The following is a 17501-nucleotide window of genomic DNA, read 5'->3' on the forward strand; positions in this document are numbered from 1 at the left end:
CAAGTGCACCCCTCCAGCGCCGCTAGAAGGCACTTGTGGTGCATGCCCCTTATGCCGTAGCCGTCCAATGCAAGGGACTAGCAGGATCCAGGTATTCCTCCCTTTTCTTCTGTTCTGTTAATTGCTTTTGTTGGCTTTCACTTAAGAGGATCCGGGCATCCCTCCCTTTTCTTCTGTTCTGTTAATTGCTTTTGTTGGCTTTCACTTAAGAGGATCCGGGCATCCCTCCCTTTTCTTCTGTTCTGTTACTTGCTTTTGTTGGGTATTTTCCCCAAGGATGGATCTTCCCAGGGGCAAAGAGAAATTAAAGCCTTAGAACTACATCTTCCAAAATACAATCCATGGACAAGAAGCTTTGAAATTTTAAAACTGGATTTTCCATTTCCACTTCCATTATTTCTATGGATTTCTGTTCCTTTTTCACATTACAGAACTGGGTCACAACCAGAAATGCAGCTTTTTCACTAATATGAAAGAAAGGAGAACCTCCTAAAAAGAAAAGGAAAAAAGAGAGTAAAAGCTATGTAGTTGGCTTGGCTTCTGAACCAACATTTAATTAGTTGTCTAATGAGAAGACTTAATGAGGAACAGGAAGAGCTTTGGGAAAGGATTCATGGCTAGAAATTGGAATAGTCTCAAACTTGCAATCCCCAGAAATAAACTGACCCTTGCTGCTCTCTTCAATGATGATCATGTTGATCAAGTGCAATAGTAGCCTTTCAAGCTCTTCTCCATAGCTCCATTCATGAATCTCTGCCTTGATGAGTAATGGGTTACTGCGAATCATCTCCCAGAGTGGGAAGTTCTTCCTAGGCATCACTCTGTCTCCTTCATTAAGCTTCAGACTTGGACAGTAATCACCCTTTCCATCTCCCAGATAGATGAATCTTTTCTTCCCTTCTGCAAATGTAGAAGCTTGTATCCTCTCAATCACCAGACCCTATTTATTAAAAACAGGAAGAAAATTACAATTTCTTGATCGTCAACACAGATAAGATTGGTTTTCGAAACAGAGTGGGATGAAATCAATTACCTTGCACATGTTAGGAGGACAGTTATTGCAGCAATGAGGAGAGGAGGTGAAATCATGGTAAGGGGTGATCCTAAGCCTCCCTTCTTCATCAACGAAACTTGGGTTCGTGTTAATCTCAGAGAAGTAATCCATCAACCCATAATGTTTCAGGATTGTCTCAATAAAGAATCGATTCGCATCGCTCAGAATCCTCAACTCACACCTGAGATTCGAAACAAACCCATTAATGGCGGATCGAATATATTTTTTACAATGTTGTAGACATAGTAATTCCTTTTACCAGAAACAAAAAATGGCATAAAATTCTTCTGGAAAAGATAACTTACCCAAGAGCATGGGCTGATTTAATGGCGGTAATGATCCGGGGATGCAATGGAGCCCTTTTCAAACACTCCTCGATCTGTTCAATTGTAATCCCGTGAGAGTGAAGCTCTCTCATCATCCTATCCTGCAAATTTAATCAACCCAAGAAGCAATTAATCCGAATCCAAACAGCAAAACCCAGAAAAAGAAAACCCATGAGAGAGAAGGAAAAACTGAAACTAACCATGAGAGAGTTCCAAGGCATTGTAGGCAAAAGCTCATTGAACAACTGGGTAAAACCCAATTCGTCGACCACCCAATTATCGCTATCGCAGTCGATAATCGTCTTATCAAAGTCGAAAACCAACACAATTCCAGCCATTTGGAAGATCGAAAACTGATTACAGGATGAAATTCCAAAATATTATCTTGTAAACAACTTGGCATAACAAGATCTTGTGAAGTTGAAGATGGCAGACACAGGGTATTTATAAAGGGTTAAGAGTCCCACTTCTAGGGGGAGTGTGACACAGAGGGAAAAAGTGAAGGTTTCGAAGTTTGATTCCATGGAATATTACCGAAACAGTTGAGATTTTAAAGTGAATCTCTCTCTCTTATTAGCCTTTTTCCTTTATCTTTTTCTGGTTCTCTCTCTACCATGAACTCCAATTCATGGTAGGAGTTTGGATCTCGATCAGAATCTGGATTCAAGACCACCAACAACTGTGTACATCTCTTTCAGTTACCACAGTCCACAAGGTCATGCCCAAGCTGCTCCCAACCGTTGGATCGTATCATGATCACATACCTATACCAATCCGATGGTGAAGAAGGTCTAGGTTTTATTACTTTACTATATTAAAGTGATCCAGGGATGGTATCTAAATGGTATCGGCCTTGAGTCCTTGACTGATCCATGACCATTTCAGAGTTTTAGAACCTTGACTGAGTGTGTTTTTATACCACTATGAGTCTAGTTATAAGTTTTTCTATCCATGACACGAAAGACTGGTTATAAGTTTTTGGATGTTTACTCCCCTTGTTTCATAAGTATTGTCCAGTGGCTAGAGATCTACGATTGTTTCTCCTTCATAACTTCATGAGTTACAATATTTAGACTTATAGCGTAGGGTAATTATGAATAAGTCGACGTAATAGAAAACCCTACACCCATCTCATTGATTTTATTTTATTTTTTATCTTTTCATTTTGATGAAAAAGATACACCTTAATAATAAGTTTCAATCCCAGTAGTAGTATAGAAAATGCCTCAAGACTGAACTCAAAGTGTATAAAATTATTAAAATGTCATTAGAATTTACTATATAGTGAAATTGTGTATTTAAAAACTCATTATCCAATCCCTTTTTATGGGACTTTCATCCTTTGCCATGGGTGCGGCCGTGCGGCGAACATCAGATGGCCAAGATGACATCGGTACACGTCCTGATGTCATGCCACCCATCGGATTCTCGTCGCACAGCCGCACCCACGACAGAGGATTTTTTTCGCTTTTTATTCTGTCTTTTTTTTTTTTTTTGGGTAATTTACAATGCCACCCCCTAGAGAATGCCAATATTAGAGGGACACCCCTCTTCTTTCACCAAATTAGACTCGGACCCTTGTTATCAATCTCTGATAATTGATGTTGTGAAATGACACTTTAACCCTTATGAGTAAAACACTCTTATTATATTATACCAAAAATACCCCTCTATTCACCCTAATCTCTTTTATCACTCTCTCTCCTTCGTTCCTTCTTTTCCTACCTACAACCTGTGAGTCCGACGAGATCCAGACTACCTGAGCTACTGTCGCCGGCAATTTGTGCTCATTCTGTCTCTGGCGAGTGGTGCACTTCCTATCGCCGCCATCTTAGGTCGCCGGTGAGAAGGTTTGGTTATGTCTTTTTTTCCCTCTGTTTTTTATCTTAGGTCGTCACTCTGTTACAAGTTATCAAGATTGCAAGGAGTTCCTGGGACAAAACACTGGTGGTAGGCCAAGGACATTTCACTTCTTGGGTTTTCATCTTTTCTGAGGACTCAATTTCACCAGCTTTTCTTTTCAAATTAGCATTTTCTTCTACTTTCTTTTCTTGATCTACAATTTCTTTCTCCATGTTGGTTATTTTATCATTGACATGCCATCCTGCAAGAATCTTCATAGGATCAATCTTGTGATCCTCCAAACGCTTAACTAAGGATTTCAAGCCAGTAAGTTACCTTTCATTAGCTTCTTTCAGTGCTGGTACAAGAGAACCTTGTGCTTCTCTCCTTGTTCTTTTCCAGATTTCTTTAGATTCACGTAAAAATGATAAGAATATTTTGAGAGAATTTTTCCTCAACCCAAAATGTACAAGCAACATCAATAGCTTTGATATGCATTCTGTTCTTCATTTCTTGAATGATAATTTGGGACTCTGTCAAGGAGGAAACGGGACCATCTAAGGGCATCAACAATCTCCCTTGGGCTACTCAACCGAATAAGATCACTGAGATCTTGGTATCCAAATACTGATGGGATGCCATAGCAACCGATAAAGAGAAGCAGCCACCTAGAATCCATGTTTTGGGCCTTAGAGATGCCCCCTTCACTGATCAGCCCTGCGACCTCAGCTTCTTCCTTGACTAAGGGATTCAGTCCCATTTTGATCAACGCATTCTGCGAGGAGAAAGAATTCCAGCATGAGCACCGAGGCTTGCCGGGCGGGAACCATTGGAGAATCCTTGGTATACGCTTTGCTACCCTGGAGATAAAAATGGCCAATGCAGTCCAAGACGAGCTTGGCTGGGTTGGGGGCACGCTTTAGAGCTACAGGAGCTTCTTCACAGAGTTTGGCAATGTCAGAAAGATGAGAAGCTATGTATTTGCTTAATAAGCCACGACTACCCATTGTCTCATATAGCGATTCATGCTCGGACTGGGATGAATTCTTATCCATTTCGCCACTGGGGGATGAGAGTTGCGTGAGATCCCGGCTAGAAAGCCCTACCAAATTCGGAAGTGGTGAATTAGCAGAACTGAAGCAGGGGCATCTACTGAAGGAACTACGTCTGGCGGCAGTGGCGATGTCAGCTGCAATGGGATCACGTGCTCCGTATTAAGGGCAATTTTGATGCTCCTTTATTTTTAAGGGTAAAATGGTATTTAGAAAAAAAAAATGACCTGCTGATGTCAGCATTCTTGGTATACTCTGTAACATTGACTGACGGCAAGGGATCCGAATCTAATTTGGTGAAAGAGAGGGCGTGTCCATATAATATTGGCATTCTCCAGGGGTGGCGTTGCAAATTTAAATGAGTCTTTTAAATCAAAACTATCAATTCAATAAAAATGATTCAATTTTAATTTAAAAAATCCAACCATTTAATAAATGGTTCGATTCAATTTTAAATTTTAAACCATTTCAACATCGAGTTTGAACCATGTGCAAGATTATATTTAACCCGACTAGACCATTTGCATCATCACCACATCTTGATAAGTGCACCTAAAATTTATAATAGATATGCAAATATCAATCAAGAGAGGAATTTAAACCCAAAAAAAATCATTTACGAACCATTGGCAAGAAACCGGAACGAGGGAAACTGCTTTATAAATGATTAAATTTTGGTTTATCTCTGCAAGTAGGGGTGTTAATTGAAAGGGCTTGAAATTTAGAATAGATATGCAAATATCAATCAAGAGAGGAGTTTAAACCCAAAAAAAATCGTTTACAAACCATTGGCAAAAAACCACAACAAGGGAAACTATTTCATAAATTATTCAAGTTTGGTTTATACCTGCAAGTAGGGGACTAGGGGTGTTAATCGGTCGGTCCAGGCCAATTCAATTGAGCCTAGCCAGGCTTGGCGGGCCTCTACCCTTGGATCGTGACCTACCTATTTAAGGAGTGAGTTGATCTCAATCGGTCTCATGTCGGGCTCGATCAGATTTCAGGTTTTAACTGGTCATTCTCCTAATTGGATCTTAAACAAGGTAATGTACCAATAAAACCTTAAACGAGCTTTAAACGGTATTTAATTATCTTAGATTTAAAATATTTTAATATATTTTTATTATATCATCAACAATTTAGGAAAGATATTACACTTAATTACATTCAACAATTGATAAAAAAAAATATCACCATCTATTCTTATATATATATAAAATCAAAAATCAAAATATACATATAAACCCCTTGCACCGTGTATTACCGATTTATAAATGGACCAGTGTTAAAAATCGATTTAATTAGTGCGGACTTAGGATTGCCACCTCTACCTGCAACACTCTAAACCAAATCAAACCAAACCAAACCAAGGCAAAACATTTAACACCATAATATACTTATGTTTTACTACTCTTGCATAACTTTTCATGAAAAAAAGAAAAATTACATGATTACCCACTTCTGGGTTTCCCTTTACAAAATTACCCACCAAAAGTTTCAGTTAACAAAAATACTTAAAATAGTTTTCCCTTTAAAAAATTACCCACTTAAATTTTAAGTTAACAAAAATACCCAAAATTGAGTTAGGGTTTACAAAACTACCGACTCAAAGTTTCAATAATAAAAAAATACATGATTATATGTGAAAGATGAAGAATCACTTTTTTGGGTAGTTTTGCAAACCTAAACTTGATTTTGGATATTTTTGTTAACTGGAACTTTGAGTAAGTAGTTTTACACAAACCTGATTTTGGGTATTTTTGTTAATCAAAACATTTTGCGGGTAATTTTGTAAAAAGAAACCCAAAAGTAGATAATCACGTAATTTTCACTCTTTTTTTTCTTCACTACCACTAGATCCACTTTGCCTTCCCTCCAACGCCGCTGGGAGGCACTTTGGGGTGCATGCGGCAAGCCCTCGTGCTGCAGCCGTCCAATGCACGCTAGAGTGACTGGCGCACTAGAGGATCCGGGTACCCTCCCTTATCTTCTGTTCTGTTACTTGCTGTTGTTGGCTTTCCCTTGAGAGGATCCGGGTATCCCTCCCTTTTCTTCTGTTCTGTCACTTGCTTTTGTTAGCATTTTTCCCCCAAAGGATGGATCTTCCCAGAGGCAAAGAGAAATTAAAGCCTTAGAACTACATCTTCCAAAATACAATTCATGCACAAGAAGCTCTGAAATTTCAAAACTGGATTTTCCATTTCCATTTCCATTATTTCTATGGATTTCTGTTTCTTTTTCACATTACAGAACTGGGTCACAACCAGAAATGGAGCTTTTTCACTATTATGAAAGAAAGGCGAATCTCCAAAAAAGAAAAAAGAAAAAGGAAAAAAAGGTAAAAGGCTAAAAGCTATGTAGTTTGCTTGGCTTCTGAACCAACATTTAATTAGTTAGTTGCCTAATGAGAAGACTTAATGAGGAACACGAAGAGCTTTGGGAAAGGATTCATGGGTAGAGATTGGAATAGTCTCAAACTTGCAATCCCCAGAAATAAACTGACCCTTGCTGCTCTCTTCAATGATGATCATGTTGATCAAGTGCAATAGTACCCTTTCAAGCTCTTCTCCATAGCTCCATTCATGAATCTCTGCCTTGATGAGTAATGGGTTACTGCAAATCATCTCCCAGAGTGGGAAGTTCTTCCTAGGCATCACTCTGTCTCCTTCATTAAGCTTCAGACTTGGACAGTAATCACCCTTTCCATCTCCAAGATAAATGAATCTTTTCTTCCCTTCTGCAAATGTAGAAGCTTGTATCCTCTCAATCACCAGACCCTATTTATTAAAAACAGGACAAGAAAATTAGAATTTCTTGATCATCAACACTGATAAGAATGGTTTTTGAAACATAGTGGGATGAAATCAATTACCTTGCACATGTTAGGAGGACAGTCGTTATTGCAGCAATGAGGAGAGGAGGTGAAATCATGGTAAGGGGTGATCCTAAGCCTCCCTTCTTCATCAACGAAACTTGGGTTCGTGTTAATCTCAAAGAAGTAATCCATCAACCCATGATGTTTCAGGATTGTTTCAATAAAGAATCGATTCGCATCGCTCAGAATCCTCAACTCACACCTGAGATTCGAAACAAACCCATTAATGGCGGATCGAATATATTTTTTTCAATGTTGTAGACATAGTAATTCCTTTTACCAGAAACAAAAAAGGGCATAAAATTCTTCTGGAAAAGATAACTTACCCAAGAGCATGGGCTGATTTAATGGCGGTAATGATCCGGGGATGCAGTGGAGCCCTTTTCAAACACTCCTCGATCTGTTCGATTGTAATCCCCTGAGAGTGAAGCTCTCTCATCATCCTATCCTGCAAATTTCAGCAACCCAAGAAGGAATTAATCCCAATCCAAACAACAAACCCAGAAGAAACAAAACCCAGGAGAGAACGAAAAACTGAAACTAACAATTAGAGAGTTCCAAGGCATTGTAGGCAAAAGCTCATTGAACAACTGGGTAAAACCCAATTCGTCGACCACCCAATTATCGCTATCGCAGTCGATAATCGTCTTATCAAAGTCGAAAACCAACACAATTCCAGCCATTTTGAAGATCGAAAACTGATTACAGGAAGAAATTCCAAAATATTATCTTGTAAACAACTTGGTATTACAAGATCTTGCGAAGTTGAAGATGGCAGACACAGGGTATTTATAAAGGGTTAGGAGTCCCACTTCTAGAGGGAGGGAGAGAGAGGGAAAAAGTGAAGGTTTCGAAGTTTGATTCCATGGAATATTACCCATACAGTCTTTAAAGTGAATCTCTCTCTCTCTCTCTCTCTCTCTCTCTTATTAGCCTTTTCCCTTTATCTTTTTTCTGGTTTTCTCTCTCTACCATGAACTCCAATTCATGGTGGGAGTTTGGATCTCGATCACAATCTGGATTCAAGACCACCGACAACTGTGTACATCTCTTTTAGTTACCACAGTCCACAAGATCATGTCCAAGCTGCTCTCAATCGTTGGATCATATCATAATCATATGCTTATCCCAATCCAATGGTGAAGAAGGTCTAGGTTCTAGTACTTGAAGTTAGGGTTGGTCTTTACTATATCAAAGTGATCCAGCGATGTTAAGTGATCCAGCGATGGAAACCAGGAGATGGATATGAGAATATTCGCCACTTGTCAAATTCTCCTGCAACTTAGCCACGATTTTGGGGAATATTCCAAATCTAGAATTTCTCGTCCCTTGACGGATGCTTTGGCTTTTAGTGGGCGTCGCCGCGTCTAGGGCTGGTGGCTTTGGCCCTTAAACTTGCTTGCTTGGTCCAATTTTTGATTCGGATGGACAAGATAATATTCGATTGTTCGCGGTGCAAGGGTTCGGTTCGACCATGGTTTCAAGTATCGGTATCATATCGGTATCTACTTAGACTGATTCAAATCGATTAACTGTCTCGTTTTAGGGGCAAAATGGTAAAAAATTATGATTTTTTTGAAGAAAAGCATGGGCAAAATCGATCGATACATGTCGATCCGACCGATCATAATTGGTATCGGATCGGTATTGGCACAAATACCATCTCCTAAATCCACGGGTTCAACGATTGCCCGACCATGACTGACCGCCTAAGAGCTCGATTAAGCTCGATTGTTGTTGAATTGCTATTGTTATAGATAAATTTAATGATTCGATGTAAACCTTATCATAAAGAGTCTTTTTGCATTAATCACATGTTTTAAGGCTCATTTAGAGATAAAATGGTTCAATGATCGTTGAAAGTCTATATAGCCTTGTTAAAACAATGATACCCGGTTGATCATTTATAAATGAGACCATGGTCTACCCAATGACAATCACGATGACCCGATTGGTCCAACCAAAATCCACATAACCTGATTGGTTGACACCCCTAACAATAGTGACACATGTGGATAAAAAAAATCATTATCTAGAAAATAAAGTGGATCAATCAGGGGAGTTAGTGTGGTGCGCATTTAAATTGGAAAATAATGGAATTGATTTGGTTCTATGCGTAAAGTGTTAGGTAAGTTTTGTGAGGTAAGTTTTGTGGTTGGATGCTTTGTTTCCATTATTCCATAATTGGATGCTTTGTTTCCATTATTCCATATGGATTCTTCTTTAAATTAAATAATGTTTTAATTAAATAATGTTTTGTTTCCATTATTCCATATGGATTCTTCTTTAAATTAAATAATGTTTTCTGTTAATTGTGCATTAAGGCTATGTTTGTTTCCTAAGAAATAAAGTAAAACAAGAAAAATACAAAAAAATAAAAAAAAAATCCTTTTTTCAATTGTTTGTCTATCAATGGGGAAAAAACTAGAAGATAGGGGTATATTTTCTCTCAAATTTGATACTATCATATTATCATGAGATCAATGAAATGTGTTTTCTTCTTTCTTTCTGCATAAAGTTTCTTTTCAAAATGGAAAAATTGTTCATCACTGTGGGACACTTAGGGCCCGTTTGATAACGTTTCTATCATTTCTGTTCCAAGAAACGGCAGAAACAGAAATTGCTGTTTCTGAAACAGGTAAGAAAGGTGTTTGATAATTTTTGTTTCTGGAACCGGTGGGCTTTGGCAATGGATTGGACTATACGTCGCTGGGATTTGACAATCATCTCCATCCTCTTGCTCTCCATCTCCACTCTATACGTTTCTGTCTCCTTCATCATCTCCATCTTCATATTCTCTATCCGAACAAACCCTTCCCCAAATGCTCTAACCACCAAAGCCAATTCCGAAATCAGGTCAACTCCCTCTTCCTTCTCCCCCTCCTCCTCATCCATCCTGAAAGATTTTCTCTTGAGAAACATCGGATTCCTTAAAAACCTAGAAGCCCCAGGAGGCCCTGCTACTCCACCGCCATGACCACCATCATTCCATTGCTGAGGATACGGTGAGGCCATTGGTGGTCGGCGAAGTATGTGATTGATGCTTCGAGATTTATTAGCTTCGTCGTCGTCATCATCGTCATCGTCTTCGTCTCCGTCTCCATCATCGTCGTCTTCATAGTCATCGTCTCTGTTACGATGCAGATCAATGGCGGCAATGGGAAGGGCCCCGATCTAGAATGGCCCAAATTCCATCCGTTCCATGAGGTTGAAGTAAGGCCAAAGAGAGAGAGACGAACGTTTCTTGTCTGAGCGGTAGCGCTGGCGAAGCTTCTCTATCTTGTGGCGGCACTGAGTAGCGGTCTTCGAGAGCTCCTCGTAGCCGCACAGAGCAGCGACGGTGATGAAGAGGGTGACAAGGAAGGTGTTCCACCAACGAGATGAAGAAGGGTCCGTAGTTGCAGAGCTCCCCGTGGTCGGGTACGTAGGAGAAGCAGTGAAGCTTCAACGTTTCAAGAGGAAGGGGGTTCTGCAACATTTCACGCAGGAGAAGCAGTGAAGCTCCCCGTGGTCGATCGATTGTTTGTACCCCAATTTTGTTTCGAGAAACGAGCGAAACAACTAAAACTTGTTTTGTCATTCGTGTTTCTTGAAGCATAAATTGTTATAAATTTCAATTTATGTTTCAAGAAACAAGTGGAACAGAACACTTTTACCAAACGGTATTTATGCCGTTTCTTTGTTTCTGAGAACAAGAAAACACAGAAACACGTTTCTGGTTACGTTATCAAACGGGCCCTTAGACTGTGTTTGGTAGCCAAGAGAAGAAAAGAAAAGAAAATTTTCTTTGCACTTAGTATTTCTTCACCCAAGAGAAGATTCTCCTTTTCAAATTCAAAATTCCTCTTGGGAATTGTAAAATTTTCTTTTGTTATCTTAAAAATTTTCTTGCCAAAAACACAAGAAAACATGAGAAAATATGAAAACATAATAAGACAAAATATGAATGATTATACAATGATTTCCTATGCGTCTATCTCTCTCTTAAATTTTAAAATTTTTTGAATTTTTTTTTCTTTTCTTTTATTGATAACCAAACATACATCTCTTCATCCAAAGTGATATGATTCCATGATTTGATTCCTAGACCGATTAAGTTTCATCATTAAACTCTTGTTCCCTAGCATACAAAGTAGAAATGACCCTTCCCTAGTCCAATTGTAGAGTCAGAAGTGGTGGCTTAAGAGTTTCTCTCCTCATAGTGGTTGAAGGAAAATTAGCTTGGTCTTTTGAAATTTTAAGATTTTGCAAGAAATTTTTATGAAACAAGTTTCCCTTTATCCACACTGGGAAGAGAATCTCGTAAATCAGAGCATTTGACCCTTAGATTGGATTAAAAAGACTCGTTTGAACCATGAATTATAGTGGACACATGATTTGAGGTATTATGTATCAGCTGAATCAATATTCATATTAGTGTCGAATCCAACCTGGTTAGGATCAAGATCATATCAATCATATGAGATTGTTTTACCCTCAAATATACTCAATTTGAGAGTATTTTGACAATTATACCTTTTGTCCATATCATTTATCAATCTCATATCGATTCGATGAACCCATCATTCTTTACATCACTTTGTATTCTTCTTGGATGGCAAAAAACTTAAAATTTTTCTTTCTTGACATATTTTTCTTTTTCTATTCATTCCAAAACAAACAAAACCTTACGTGAAAAAAAAATGTCATTTGGAATGCATTATTCATTCTTGTGGAGAAGCCCCAACACATTTTCCCACCACCTTTAAACCTAGAGAGATGTGGAGAGCTCGGATCCTCATGGAATATACCTACCCAGGAAATTGCTTTATATCTCTTCCTTTTTTTATTTTATGAAACTTTATCTTCCACTATTGCGTACGCAAATATGCACACGTAAGCCGCAATCTGTACTCTCTCTCTCTCTCTCTCTCTCTCTCTCTCTCTCTCGTGTGAGGCTTTAGGGGGTGTGCATGTGAGTCAATACCTCATATAGCATTTGAAAAGAAAAGGCTTAAAGTGGCTAGGTTATGGTAGTGTTATTGTTTTGTGGTGGACTTGTGTGTAATGCACTCGCGCATCACATCTTGTGCTTGTGGAATCAAAGTTTTGGGGAAGTGCGTCATCCATTTGATAAAGAGTTTGTTTTCACTATAGCGGTGAAGTAGACTCTACCAAAAAAAGGTGAAGTAATTGTAAGTGGGTCATGCCCATTTGATAAAAGGAGTTTGCCATCAAATGGTGACTAAGAAATTATTTGGGGAAGTGTATTATGTGGGGAAATGTGGTATCTGAATGTTCGAGGTTCAATAGAAATACATGAGGAAGTACTCATAAAAGAGTCATTTTTTCCTTCTATGGGGGTAGGTTAATCATTTCCATCACCCCTCATGTGTCTAGACACAGGGATCACACTCCTCAACCAAAAAAAGAAAATTCCTTTTTTCTTTTAGGTAAGTATATATTGTTGGGGAGTGCAGTTTTTATATGTGCGAGCAAGGGTAAATGGGAGCACAAAAGAAAGCATACACAAATACGTCCCCTAAAATAATGGAAAAAAAAATCCAACTTTTTTTTTTTTTGTGCTAATGACGGATATTGAAGGTCTTACTAGTACCCTATGTGAATAGCCCAAGGTAGGCCTAGTGGGAGTCGAACTTTGAACATTCGAGTTTCTGGCTCGTATCAAGTTCATTGCTCACCAACTACGCTCCCCTATTAATGTCTCTATATGTACTTTCATTGGCCTTTGCACTTGTGTCGGGGCCATGTAATGCCCAAAAAGTAAAATAACAACTTCTTAATTCACAATTTTGGTTACAACACCACCATCTAACACTATTTTCACCAAATTATCAAACCCCAGTCTACTCCCTATAATTGCATGCCAATAAAATTGAAAAAAAAATATTAATTATAGGTCAAAAATAAATTCTGAAAACAGAATTATTATCAAACTCAGCTTTGCCAGCTCATCCTACAACTTTCCTATCCAATCATGACCAAAATGTATTATCAAATAAACATGCATCATATTGTGGATTCCAATCTCTCCAACAACTCTTTCTTCAACCTCCTTTCAATCAGATATGGATATAATCGAAATTACAAATCAATCAATTAAAACCACATACTAATATCTGATTGAAAGAAAATTGAAAGAAGAGAATCATTGGAGAAGATCACAATCCTACGTTGACCCTTTTTTGCCACAATTATTAGCTACATATTCAGTGAATGTATTATTCATTTCTCATCTCTATGTGGCCCTTAATGGGTCTTCTTACCTGGCCTAGTGGCCACTAAACTAGCACCAAAAAAAAAAAAATTCTTGTCAGCGCAAGAAACATGTTTTTATAATATATGTATCCAATGCACCAAGACACCATTAGGTGTCCCACTTTTAGGGTATTGTGGGTGGTGGCTTACATGGTTTTCCTTCACCAAGAAAAGAGGTTTGACTCGAACTTTTGTCCACCTCTAGATAGTCCACTTCCGGCCACAGTCCAACCAAAAAAGGCGGCGGTCCAACACACAGATCAGCTAACCCGTCCATTCCAATTGTTAAAACTATCCGTTGTGCTTAATTTTTTATTCCATTTGAAATTATACTCTTAATAAGATATACCATATTTAATTAAACGTATTTAAAACTTTTTTTTTTATCATATTTAGAATTTGATACGTGACTATCTATAAGTGTATTTACAACTTTGACACCTCTTAATTAGTTGTAGTTATTCCTAAAAGTTCTTTAAGATAGGGATATAAAAATATTTTTAAGAATAATTTAAAGATATATATTATTATATCATTATGTCATTATCAAAAGGTCTCATTATTATGTATGTTTTCTATAATATAGATGTAAAATGACACTATAATACTCATTTAAAACAATGTGTCACACAATAAGGTTACAAACTATTTCTTTTTTTTTGGTAAAAGTTACAAACTATTTGTTATTTTGAAGTAAGAATGTGAATTTGAAATCGTAACCGTTTAATAAAATCGAACTTAACCATTTATATCGAAACCAAATCAATTGACACCCTTGTCTTGAAGAGCATGGTTTTAGTAATAAGTATCAAATTAGCCGAATGGATGGTGGTTCTATATCTACTGAAACCTGCCAATTCCATGTCAGAAATCAATACTAGATCAAGGGTAAAAATTAAATGAAAATAAGGGTAAAAGTAAAATTACCCAATCTAAGTCGATGTGGATCCATATTAGATCAGTATCGGGCCCAAGATTCATAATACTAAATCAATGTTTTTGGAGGGTTTCAATAGGAATATATCTTCTTTTCCTACCCCTTGTTTCATCACAATTTTTTTCAACTTAGAGATAGAAAAGGATTTTCAAAAATTATTTGAAAGTGAAAGTGACTCAACAGTAGGCCATTGTAAAAGTTATTATTGCCATGAATATTTTTCAAGTAGACATGTGAAAATAAGAATGTCAATTCCAAACCCACACTAATAGGCCTAATTGAGAAATTATGAGACTACTACATGGCTTGTTTATTGAACGTATCGGACTTGAGCCTAGATAGAATAACAGAATTTGTTTTTTCCCCAACCCAACGAATGCCCAACCAAGACTGACTAACTAATAGCCTCACTTGTTTAAAGCCCGTTTAGAGCTCATTTACTCATCTTGACACATTTAAAACCCTTGAAGGCTGATTACTTAAACAAGTCAATCACAATGCGAAGTGTTTAAGTGGAGAAGACTGAGTAGGCTTGATTGAAACCAGCCCGAATTGATCAATTGACGACCCTATGTAAAATGGCAATATTTACACTCATCGCAAAAAAAATGCTACACAGTTGAAACAAAAAAAAAAAAAGTAGGGAAAAAGTTTTGGAAAAATTACATGATTACCCATTTTTGGGTTTCTCTTTACAAAAATACCCACAAAAAGTTTTGGTTAACAAAAATACCCAAAATTAGGTTTGAGTTTACAAAACTACCCACCCAAAGTTTTAGTTAACAAAAATACCCAAAATCAGGTTTGGGTTTACAAAACTACCTGATGAGGCAAAACATGTCACTTTCCTCAGCACGGCTAAGCATGTACCCTACCTCAGCCTCTATCAGGCCATGCTGTTACCTCGGCCTCCATCAGGCCGTGCTCTACCTCGGCTTCAATCATGCCGTGCTAATACCTTGGCATAAATCAGGCCGTGCTGTTTCCTCGACCTCCATCAGGCCGTGCTACTGCCTTAGCATCTATCAAACCGCGCTATCACCTCGGCCTTAATCATGCCGTGCTACTACCTCAGCATCCATCAGGCCATGCTGTCACCTCTGTCTCCATCAGGCCGTGCTCCACCTCGGCCTCCATTCGGCCATGCTACTGCCTCGGCCTCAACCATGCCGTGCTACTGCCTCGGCATCAGTCATGCCGTGCTACTACCTCGGCATCCATCAGGCCGTGTTGTCACCTCGGCATCCATCAGGTCGTGCTGCCACCTCGGCCTCCATCATGCCGTGCTACTACCTCGGCATCCATCAAGCCGTGCTGTCACCTCGGTCTCCATCAGGTCGTCCTGCCACTTCGGCCTCCATCAGGCCGTGCTACTGCCTCGGCCTCAATCATGCCGTGCTACTGCCTCGGCATCAATCATGCCGTGCTACTACCTCGGCATCCATCAGGCCGCGCTGTCACCTTGGTTTTCATCAGGTCGTGCTGCCACCTCGGCCTCCATCAGGTCGTGCTACTGCCTCGGCATCAATCAGGCCGTGCTACCTCCTCGGCATCTATCAAGCCGCGCTATCACCTCAGCCTCAATCATGTCGTGCTACTACCTCGGCATCAATCAGGCCGTGCTCCACCTCGGCCTCCATCAAGCCGTGCTACTGCCTCAGCCTCAGCCTCAATCAGGCCGTGCTGTCACCTTGGCATCTATCAGGCTGTGCTCCACCTCGGCCTCCATCAGGCCGTGCTACTGCCTCGGCCTCCATCAGGCCGCGCTACTGCCTCGGCCTCCATCAGGCCGTGCTACTGCCTCGGCCTCCATCAGGCCGTGCTGTCACCTCGGCCCCCATCAAGCCGTGCTACTGCCTCGGCATCTATCATGCCGTGCTACTACCTCGGCCTCCATCAGGCCGTGCTACTGCCTCAGCCTCAATCAGGCCGTGCTGTCACCTTGGCATCCATCAGGCCGTGCTCCACCTCGGCCTCCATCAGACCGTGCTGTCACCTCGGCCCCCATCAAGCCGTGCTACTGCCTCGGCATCTATCATGCCGTGCTACTACCTCGGCCTCCATCAGGCCGTGCTACTACCTCGGCCTCCATCAGGCCGTGCTGATACCTCGGCCTCCATCAGGCCGTGCTGATATCTCGGCCTCCATCATGCCGTGCTCCACCTCGGCATCCATCACGTCGCCCTGTTACCTCGGCATCCATCGGGCCGTGCTGTTACCTCGGCCTCCATCTGGCCAAGCTGCCACCTCGGCCTGACGTCAATAACAAAGATTCCAGAAACGTGTTTTCGTCCACCCTTACATTCAAGGAACATAGTCTCTATTCCGGAGGACAAGACTCTATCCACTACACGTCATCATGACATCACACGGTTGATCTTTCCTAGTTAAGAGGGGAATATTCCAGGAATATTCCTAGAATCACAGAGCCACTCCCCTTGAGGACTCCACGCCTAAACAGGACTCTTCACAATCGTCTCCCACTTGCCCTCCATCAGCAGCCTATAAATACCAGGGTAAGCATCCATCACAAGGGATCGATTACTCACTTCTCATACTATAAAAGCTCTCTTGAGCATCTGTTGTGGAAAGGTCTAACTTAGGCATCGGAGAGTCTCCCATCGAGTTAGCCCGGCTCTCCTTGTCATCTCTTTTGTGCAGGTCGACCAAAGCACCAGGAACTGCAGGAGAGATAGTCCAATCAAATTTTTCCGCATCACTACCCAAAATAGTGATTCTTCATCTTTCACATATAATCATGTATTTTTTTATGACTAAAACTTTGAGTGGGTAGTTTTGTAAACCCAAACTCAATTTTAGGTATTTTTATTAACTTCAACTTTAAGTGGATAATTTTGTAAAAAGAAATTTAATTTTGGATATTTTTGTTAGCTGAAACTTTTGATGGATAATTTTGTTAAGAGAAACTCACAAGTGAGTAATCATGTAATTTTTCCAAAAGTTTTTCACACGATTAGGACAAGAGAGTACTGTTGGCTAAGTCCAGCTATATTGAAAATTCTGGATCTCTTTTCTTTTCCTTTTTTTGTTTTAGGTGGGGTAGGGGGACCCACCGGGGTGTTTGTGGAGAACAGTAAACTGTTGCTGGCCCAATAATAGAGGTATAATGATCGGTATCCAGATTATTATACCAACA

The 17501-nt window shown here is 39.7% G+C and overlaps 2 protein-coding genes across 2 annotated transcripts; both read right to left on the bottom strand.

The window, feature by feature from the left end:
• Positions 1-354: 354 nt before the first annotated feature.
• LOC122087697 (inorganic pyrophosphatase 1-like) lies at positions 355-1863 on the bottom strand. The gene is made up of 4 exons (XM_042656899.1): positions 1581-1863; positions 1360-1481; positions 1034-1235; positions 355-940 (listed from the first exon to the last, which is right to left on the bottom strand). The coding sequence occupies exons 1-4, from the start codon at positions 1716-1718 to the stop codon at positions 578-580; spliced, it is 825 nt and encodes a 274-aa protein (XP_042512833.1). The 5' UTR covers positions 1719-1863; the 3' UTR covers positions 355-577.
• A 4664-nt stretch (positions 1864-6527) lies between these two features.
• Positions 6528-7986, bottom strand: LOC122087696 (inorganic pyrophosphatase 1-like). Its single transcript, XM_042656897.1, has 4 exons — positions 7695-7986; positions 7476-7597; positions 7147-7351; positions 6528-7051 (listed from the first exon to the last, which is right to left on the bottom strand). The coding sequence occupies exons 1-4, from the start codon at positions 7830-7832 to the stop codon at positions 6689-6691; spliced, it is 828 nt and encodes a 275-aa protein (XP_042512831.1). The 5' UTR covers positions 7833-7986; the 3' UTR covers positions 6528-6688.
• Between the last annotated feature and the right edge of the window lie 9515 nt (positions 7987-17501).

The sequence above is a fragment of the Macadamia integrifolia genome, chromosome 8 (assembly GCF_013358625.1).
Source record: "Macadamia integrifolia cultivar HAES 741 chromosome 8, SCU_Mint_v3, whole genome shotgun sequence".
NCBI lineage: Eukaryota > Viridiplantae > Streptophyta > Magnoliopsida > Proteales > Proteaceae > Macadamia > Macadamia integrifolia.

What these genes read in the sequence shown, in the direction of transcription:
- LOC122087697 (XM_042656899.1), bottom strand. Translation starts at nt 1,718, where the DNA reads ATGGCTGGAATTGTGTTGGTTTTCGACTTTGATAAGACGATTATCGAC. An exon ending in AAATCAGCCCATGCTCTTGG is followed by an intron (nt 1,236 to 1,359) that starts GTAAGTTATCTT and finishes TTCGAATCTCAG; the next exon opens with GTGTGAGTTGAGGATTCTGA. An exon ending in GTCCTCCTAACATGTGCAAG is followed by an intron (nt 941 to 1,033) that starts GTAATTGATTTC and finishes TTTAATAAATAG; the next exon opens with GGTCTGGTGATTGAGAGGAT.
- LOC122087696 (XM_042656897.1), bottom strand. Translation starts at nt 7,832, where the DNA reads ATGGCTGGAATTGTGTTGGTTTTCGACTTTGATAAGACGATTATCGAC. An exon ending in AAATCAGCCCATGCTCTTGG is followed by an intron (nt 7,352 to 7,475) that starts GTAAGTTATCTT and finishes TTCGAATCTCAG; the next exon opens with GTGTGAGTTGAGGATTCTGA. An exon ending in GTCCTCCTAACATGTGCAAG is followed by an intron (nt 7,052 to 7,146) that starts GTAATTGATTTC and finishes TTTAATAAATAG; the next exon opens with GGTCTGGTGATTGAGAGGAT.